This window comes from Salvelinus namaycush, chromosome 8 (genome assembly GCF_016432855.1).
Source record: "Salvelinus namaycush isolate Seneca chromosome 8, SaNama_1.0, whole genome shotgun sequence".
Classification (NCBI taxonomy): Eukaryota; Metazoa; Chordata; class Actinopteri; order Salmoniformes; family Salmonidae; genus Salvelinus; species Salvelinus namaycush.
Genome location: NC_052314.1, coordinates 2132411 through 2142614, shown reverse-complemented (window position 1 = coordinate 2142614; position 10204 = coordinate 2132411). Strand labels below are relative to the sequence as shown.

Genomic DNA, 10204 nt, shown 5'->3' with positions numbered 1-10204 from the left:
ACCGCCACCACCATCCACCACACACAAAACATTACAGCACGCCACACTACAGGACACCACATCACAGCACGCCACACTACAGGCCACACCATCACAGCACGCCACACTACAGGCCACACCATCACAGCACGCCACACTACAGGCCACACCATCACAGCACGCCACCACTACAGGACACAACATCACAGCACGCCACACTACAGGCCCACCCCAATCACAGCACGCCACACTACAGGCCACACCATCACAGCACGCCACACTACAGGCCACACCATCACAGCACGCCACACTACAGGCCACACCATCACAGCACGCCACACTACAGGCCACACCATCACAGCACGCCACACTACAGGCCACACCATCACAGCACGCCACACTACAGGCCACACCATCACAGCACGCCACACTACAGGCCACACCATCACAGCACGCCACACTACAGGCCACACCATCACAGCACGCCACACTACAGGCCACACCATCACAGCACGCCACACTACAGGCCACACCATCACAGCACGCCACACTACAGGCCACACCATCACAGCACGCCACACTACAGGCCACACCATCACAGCACGCCACACTACAGGCCACACCATCACAGCACGCCACACTACAGGCCACACCATCACAGCACGCCACACTACAGGCCACACCATCACAGCACGCCACACTACAGGCCACACCATCACAGCACGCCACACTACAGGACACAACATCACAGCACGCCACACTACAGGCCACACCATCACAGCACGCCACACTACAGGCCACACCATCACAGCACGCCACACTACAGGACACACCATCACAGCACGCCACACTACAGGACACAACATCACAGCACGCCACACTACAGGACACAACATCACAGCACGCCACACTACAGGACACAACATCACAGCACGCCACACTACAGGACACAACATCACAGCACGCCACACTACAGGCCACACCATCACAGCACGCCACACTACAGGCCACACCATCACAGCACGCCACACTACACCACACCATCACAGCACGCCACACTACAGGACACAACATCACAGCACGCCACACTACAGGACACAACATCACAGCACGCCACACTACATCACAGCACGCCACACTACAGGACACAACATCACAGCACGCCACACTACAGGACACAACATCACAGCACGCCACACTACAGGACACAACATCACAGCACGCCACACTACAGGACACAACATCACAGCACGCCACACTACAGGACACAACATCACAGCACGCCACACTACAGGACACAACATCACAGCACGCCACACTACACCACACCACATCACAGCACGCCACACTACAGGACACAACATCACAGCACGCCACACTACACCACACAACATCACAGCACGCCACACTACAGGACACAACATCACAGCACGCCACACTACACCACACCACATCACAGCACGCCACACTACAGGACACAACATCACAGCACGCCACACTACACCACACAACATCACAGCACGCCACACTACAGGACACAACATCACAGCACGCCACACTACAGGACACAGAATGTTAGACATTTCAACAGACATGTTTAGACTATTTGACATTACTAAACATGGAAGTAAATAGTAGTTACACAGTACACTAAACTAAACAAAGTACACAGTACACTAAACTAAACATAAAGTACACAGTACACTAAACTAAACATAAAGTACACAGTACACTAAACTAAACATAAAGTACACAGTACACTAAACTAAACAAAGTACACAATACACTAAACGTAAAGTACACAGTACACAAAACGAAACAAAGTGCACAGTACACGAAACTAAACGTAAAGTACACAGTACACTAAACTAAACAAAGTACACAGTAGTTATACTAGCACACATGGTAAACTAAACTAAATATAGAAGTAAACACTAACCATAGTAGTACACATAAACTAAACATAGAAGTACACAGTAGTTACACTAGTACACATAGTAAACTAAACTAAATATAGAAGGGCAAAGTCGTTACATCGTAGTAAACATAGTAAACTAGTAGTAAACCAATCTAAATATAAACTCAGCAGAAAAAGAAACGTCCTCTCACTGTCAACTGCGTTTATTTTCAGCAAACTTAACATGTGTAAATATTTGTATGAACATAACAAGATTCAACAACTGAGACATAAATTGAACAAGTTCCACAGACATGTGACTAACAGAAATTTAATAATGTGTTCCTGAACAAAAGGGGGGTCAAAATCGAAAGTAACAGTCAGTATCTGGTGTGGCCACCAGCTGCATTAAGTACTGCAGTGCATCTCCTCCTCATGGACTGCACCAGATTTGCCAGTTCTTGACATTTCTGGGGGGAATGGCCCTAGCCCTCACCCTCCGATCCAACAGGTCCCAGACGTGCTCAATGGGATTGAGATCCGGGCTCTTCGCTGGCCATGGCAGAACACTGACATTCCTGTCTTTCAGGAAATCACGCACAGAACGAGCAGTATGGCTGGTGGCATTGTCATGCTGGAGGGTCATGTCAGGATGAGCCTGCAGGAGGGGTACCACATGAGGGAGGAGGATGTCTTCCCTGTAACGCACAGCTTTGAGATTGCCTGCAATGACAACAAGCTCAGTCCGATGATGCTGGGACACACCGCCCCAGACCATGACGGACCCTCCACCTCCAAATCGATCCCACTCCAGAGTACAGGCCTCAGTGTAACACTCATTTCTTAGAAACAATAAACGCGAATCCGACCATCACCCCTGGCGAGACAAAACCACGACTCGTCAGTGAATAGCACTTTTTGCCAGTCCTGTCTGGTCCAGCGATGGTGGGTTTGTGCCCATAGGCGACGTTGTTGCCGGTGATGTCTGGTGAGGACCTTCCTTACAACAGGCCTACAAGCCCTCAGTCCAGCCTCTCTCAGCCTATTGAGGACAGTCTGAGCACTGATGGAGGGATTGTGCGTTCCTGGTGTAACTCGGGCAGTTGTTGTTGCCATCCTGTACCTGTCCCACAGGTGTGATGTCCGGATGTACCGATCCTGTGCAGGTGTGTTACATGTGGTCTGCCACTGCGAGGACAGCTGTCCGTCCTGTCTCCCTGTAGCTCTGTCTTAGGCGTCTCACATTACAGACATTGCAATTTATTGCCCTGGCCACATCTGCAGTCCTCATGCCTCCTTGCAGCATGCCTAAAGCACGTTCACGCAGATTAGGAGGGACCCTGGGCATCTTTCTTTTGGTGTTTTTCAGAGTCAGTAGAAAGGCCTCTTTAGTGTCCTAAGTTTTCATAACTGTGACCTTAATTGCCTACCGTCTGTAAGCTGTTAGTGTCTTAACGACCGTTCTACAGGTGCATGTTCATTGATTGTTTATGGTTCATTGAACAAGCATGGGAAACAGTGTTTTAACCCTTTACAATGAAGATATGTGAAGTTATTTGGATTTTTACGAATTATCTATGAAAGACAGGGTCCTGAAAAAGGGACGTTTCTTTTTTTGCTGAGTTTAGATGTACATAGTAGTAAACCAAGTGGTAAAAACAACCTCAGCCAATAGAAGTCCTGAAGACTCATCAGTCATCAGAATAGAATCTTACCTCAGCCAATCGCTGTCCCTCTCTGGTGGTAACCTCCCTCTTCTGAGCTTCTGATAAATCAATTTTGTTTCCCAGCAGCATCAGGACCGCCCCCTCAGACATCCTTTCCTAGTACAGAAGAGTAACATGTTACTATCACATACATATTAGATAATTAACATGTTACTATCACATACATATTATATAATTAACATGTTACTATCATACATATTATATAATTAACATGTTACTATCATATACATATTATATAATTAACATGTTACTATCATATACATATTATATAATTAACATGTTACTATCATACATATTATATAATTAACATGTTACTATCATATACATATTATATAATTAACATGTTACTATCAGACATTTTATATAATTAACATGTTACTATCAGACATTTTATATAATTAACAGGTTACTATTATAGACATATTATATAATTAACATGGTACTATTATAGACATATTATATAATTAACATGTTACTATCAGACATATTATATAATTAACAGGTTACTATCAGACATATTATATAATTAACATGGTACTATCATAGACATATTATATAATTAACAGGTTACTATCATAGACATATTATATAATTAACAGGTTACTATCATAGACATATTATATAATTAACAGGTTACTATTATAGACATATTATATAATTAACAGGTTACTATCAGACATATTATATAATTAACATGTTACTATCAGACATATTATATAATTAACATGGTACTATCATAGACATATTATATAATTAACAGGTTACTATCAGACATATTATATAATTAACATGTTACTATCAGACATATTATATAATTAACATGGTGCTATCATATACATATTATATAATTAACAGGTTACTATCAGACATATTATATAATTAACAGGTTACTATCAGACATATTATATAATTAACAGGTTACTATCAGACATATTATATAATTAACATGGTACTATCATATACATATTATATAATTAACATGGTACTATCATATACATATTATATAATTAACATGGTACTATTATAGACATATTATATAATTAACATGGTACTATCATATACATATTATATAATTAACATAGACATATTATATAATTAACATGGTACTATCATATACATATTATATAATTAACAGGTTACTATCAGACATATTATGTAATTAACATGTTACTATCAGACATATTATGTAATTGCTTACTATACTCGGACTTCATTAAATATCAAACTGAAAAACACCTTAAATATCTTACACTATAGTAAACCATTCATTCACCTGCATAAATGTCATTAGTGCCAAAAGGACTTGTCATACAGTTTGTAGATATTACCCAACAACCTGTCACATGATGGGGTTGTATGCAAACTGATATTACCCAACAACCTGTCACATGATGGGGTTGTATGCAAACTGATATTACCCAACAACCTGTCACATGATGGGGTTGTATGCAAACTGATATTACCCAACAACCTGTCACATGATGGGGTTGTATGCAAACTGATATTACCCAACAACCTGTCACATGATGGGGTTGTATGCAAACTGATATTACCCAACAACCTGTCACATGATGGGGTTGTATGCAAACTGATATTACCCAACAACCTGTCACATGATGGGGTTGTATGCAAACTGATATTACCCAACAACCTGTCACATGATGGGGTTGTATGCAAATTCATATTACCCAACAACCTGTCACATGATGGGGTTGTATGCAAATTCATATTACCCAACAACCTGTCACATGATGGGGTTGTATGCAAATTCATATTACCCAACAACCTGTCACATGATGGGGTTGTATGCAAACTGATATTACCCAACGGCCTGTCACATGATGGGGTTGTATGCAAACTGATATTACCCAACAACCTGTCACATGATGGGGTTGTATGCAAACTGATATTACCCAACAACCTGTCACATGATGGGGTTGTATGCAAACTGATATTACCCAACGGCCTGTCACATGATGGGGTTGTATGCAAACTGATATTACCCAACAACCTGTCACATGATGGGGTTGTATGCAAACTGATATTACCCAACGGCCTGTCACATGATGGGGTTGTATGCAAATTGATATTACCCAACAACCTGTCACATGATGGGGTTGTATGCAAACTGATATTACCCAACAACCTGTCACATGATGGGGTTGTATGTAAAATTAAATCATTTATTCGCCCCTTCACCTGTCCATTCACTCACCTGCACAAGGTCCATCCACCCTCTGACCGCGGAGAAGGAGGCGGAGTCAGTGATGTCATACATGGTGAGGATTCCATCAGCCTTGCGATAGTACTGCTGGGTAATGCTGCGGAACCTTGGACATGAAGAAAAGAGACAGGACAAAATTACCACACACACACACACACACACACACGCACGCGCACACGGTGCAGGTTATGGTATGAAATACAGTATATACATATGATATGAGTAATGTAAGATATGTAAACATTATTAAAGTGGCATTATTTAAAGTGGCATTGTTTAAAGTGACTAGTGATCCATTTATTAAAGTGGCCAGTGATTGGGTCTCTAAATTAGGCAGCAGCCTCTCTGAGTGTCACGCCCTGGCCTTAGTATTCTTTGTTTCCTTTATTATTTTAGTTAGGTCAGGGTGTGACATGGGGAAGGTATGTGTTTTTTGGTTTGTCTAGGGGTTTGTATGTTTAATGGGGCAATGTCTTGTCTAGGTGTTTGTATGTCTATGGCTGCCTAGATTGGTTCTCAATTAGAGACAGCTGTGGTTTATTGTCTCTGATTGGGAGCCATATTTAAGGCAGCCATGGGCATCATGTGTTTGTGGGTAATTGTCTATGTGTAGTGTTTGTGTCAGCACTATTTGTCTTTATAGCTTCACGGTCGTCAGTTTGTTATTTTGTTAGTTTGTGTATAGTTGTTCGTTTCGTGTTTTTTTTCTCTCTTCTAAATAAAAGAAGATGTATTTTGCACACGCTGCGCCTTGGTCCTCTCTCTCACCCATAGACGATCGTGACACTGAGTTAGTGATTGCTGTTTAGCAGTCTGTTTAGCAGTCTGAGATAGAAGCTGTTTTTCAGTCTCTCGGTCCCAGCTTTGATGCACCTGTATTGACCTCGCCTTCTGGATGATAGTGGTGTGAATTGGCAGTGGCTCGGGTGGTTGTTGTCCTTGATGATCTTTTTGGCCTTTCTGTGACATTGGGTGCTGTAGGTAGGTGTCCTGGAGGGCAGGAAGTTTGACCCAGGTGAACGCATTGTGCAGACCTCACTACCCTCTGGAGAGCCTTACGGTTGTGGGCGGTGCAGTTGCCGTACCAGGCGGTGATACAGCCCGACAGGATGCTCTCGATTGTGCATCTGTAAAAGTTTGTCAGGGTTTTGGGTGACAAGACATATTTCTTCAGCCTCCTGAGGTTGAATAGGCGCTGTTGCGCCTTCTTCACAACGTTGTCTGTGTGGTTGGACCATTTCAGTTTGTCTGTGATGTGCACGCAGAGGAACTTAAAACTTTCCATCTTCTCCACTACTGTCCCGTCGATGTGGATATGGGGGTGCTCCCTCTGCTGTTTCCTGAAGTCCACGATCATCTCCTTTGTTTTGTTGACGTTGAGTATGAGGTTATTTTCCTGACACCACACTCCGAGGGCCCTCACCTCCTCCCTGTAGGCCATCTCGTTGTTGTTGGTGATCAGGCCCACTACTGTTGTGTCGTCTGCAAACTTGATGATTGAGTTGGAGGCGTGCGTGGCCACGCAGTCATGGGTGAACAGGCAGTAGAGGAGAGGGCTGAGCATACACCCTTGTAGAGCCCCAGTGTTGAGGATCAGCGGGGTGGAGATGTTGTTTCCTACCTTCACCACCTGGGGGCGGCCCGTCAGGAAGTCCAGGACTCAGTTGCACAGGGCGGGGTTGAGAGCCAGGGCCTCCAGCTTAATGATGAGCTTGGAGGGTACTATGGTGTTGAATGCTGAGCTATAGTCAATGAACAGCATTCTTACATAGGTATTCTTCTTGTCCAGATGGGATAGGGCAGTGTGCAGTGTGATGGCGGTTGCGTCATCTGTGGATCTGTTGGGAGCGGTATGCAAACTGAAGTGGGTCTAGGGTGGCCTGTGAGATGGCGGTGATATGATCCTTGACTAGTCTCTCAAAGCACTTCATGATGACAGAAGTAAATGCTACGGGGCGGTAGTCCTTTAGTTCAGTTATATTTGCCTTCTTGGGTACAGGAACGATGGTAGCCATATTGAAGCATGTGGTGGACAACAGACTGGGATGGGGAGAGATTGAATATGTCCGTAACCACACCAGCCAGCTAGTCTGCGCATGCTCTGAAGAATGCAGCTAGGGATGCCGTCCGGGCCAGCAGCTTTGCGAGGGTTAACACGTTTAAATGTCTTACGGCGGCCACGGAGAAGGGGGGGGGGCAACACAGTCTTTGTTAGCGAGCCGCGACGGCGGCGCTGTATTACTCTCAAAGCAGGCAAAGAAGGTGTTTAGTTTGTCTGGAAGCGTGATGTCGGTATCAGTGACGTGGCTGTTTTTGATTTTGTAGTCCGTGTTTTCCTGTAGACCTCATACGTCTCGTGTCTGAGCCGTTAAATTGCGACTCGACATAGAATCCCTCTCTGTTTGAGTAGGCTGAATTAGCTTGCTGCATTCGCTAGCTAAGTAAGTCAAAGTGAAAAAGATATACACAACAAAATATAGCTGGCTCTCTCTCTCTCTTTCATTTTTTGAATAAATTAATTTGTTCAAAACTGTTCAACTATTGTCTCTCTCTCTCTTTGAGTCAACTACTCACCACATTCTATGCACTGCAGTGCTAGCTAGCTGTAGCTTATGCTTTCAGTACTAGATTAATTCTCTGATCCTTTGATTGGGTGGACAACATGTCAGTTCATGCTGCAAGAGCTCTGATAGGTTGGAGGACGTCCTCCAGAAGTTGTCATAATTACTGTGTAAGTCTATGGAAGGGGGTGAGAACCATGAGCCTCCTAGGTTTCGTATTGAAGTCAATGTACCCAGAGGAGGATGGAAGCTAGCTGTCCTCCTGCTACACCATGGTGCTACTCTACAGAGTGCTGGTGAGGCTACTGTAGACCTTCACTGCAAACCAGTATGTTTTAATCAATTATTTGGTGACATGAATATATTTACTATAGTTGTATCTAAAAAGGAGAACTTTTTGTTTCACAATATTTATTTCTCTGAAATGGTCCTCCCCTTCCTCCTCTTAGGAGTCTCCACTGACTGACTGACTCTCTCTCTCACACACACACACACACACACACTAACCTCTCCTGTCCTGCAGTATCCCAGAGCTGAAGAGCGATGGTGGTGGAGCCCAGTGTCACAGCACGCATCTGGAAGTCTACACCTGCAGTTAACACACAGACCATTATATATACATACCATTATATATACAGACCACTATATATACAGACCATTATATATATATATACATACCATTATATATACAGACCATTATATATACAGACCATTATATATACAGACCACTATATATACAGACCATTATATATACAGACCATTATATATATATACATACCATTATATATATACATACCATTATATATACAGACCATTATATATACAGACCATTATATATATATACAGACCATTATATATACAGACCATTATATATATATACAGACCATTATATATACATACCATTATATATACATACAACTATATATACAGACCATTATATATATATACAGACCATTATAAATACATACCATTATATATACATACCACTATATATACAGACCATTATATATACATACCATTATATATACATACCATTATATATACAGACCATTATATATATATACAGACCATTATATATACATACCATTATATATACATACCACTATATATACAGACCATTATATATATATACAGACCATTATATATACATACCATTATATATACATACCACTATATATACAGACCATTATATATACATACCATTATATATACATACCATTATATATACAAACCATTATATATACAGACCATTATATATACAGACCATTATATATACAGACCATTATATATATATACAGACCATTATATATACATACCATTATATATACATACCACTATATATACAGACCATTATATATACAGACCATTATATATACAGACCATTATATATATATACATACCATTATATATACATACCATTATATATACATACCATTATATATATATATACAGACCATTATATATACATACCATTATATATACAGACCATTATATATACAGACCATTATATATACAGACCATTATATATACAGACCATTATATATACAGACCATTATATATACAGACCACTATATATACAGACCATTATATATACATACCATTATATATACAGACCATTATATATACATACCATTATATATACAGACCATTATATATACAGACCATTATATATATATACAGACCATTATATATACAGACCATTATATATACAGACCATTATATATACAGACCATTATATATATATATACAGACCATTATATATACATACCATTATATATATATATACAGACCATTATATATACATACCATTATATAT

The 10204-nt window shown here is 41.3% G+C and overlaps 1 protein-coding gene across 4 annotated transcripts in view; it reads right to left on the bottom strand.

The window, feature by feature from the left end:
* Positions 1-10204, bottom strand: part of cracr2b (calcium release activated channel regulator 2B) — a 59083-nt gene that overhangs the window by 15131 nt on the left and 33748 nt on the right. For all 4 annotated transcript variants that reach the window (XM_038999107.1, XM_038999108.1, XM_038999106.1 and 1 more), the window contains 3 exons: positions 8896-8977; positions 5819-5933; positions 3592-3699 (listed from right to left, as the gene is read on the bottom strand). In XM_038999107.1, the coding sequence (XP_038855035.1) occupies positions 3592-3699; positions 5819-5933; positions 8896-8977 (305 nt within the window). The remainder of the gene's footprint in view (positions 1-3591; positions 3700-5818; positions 5934-8895; positions 8978-10204) is intronic.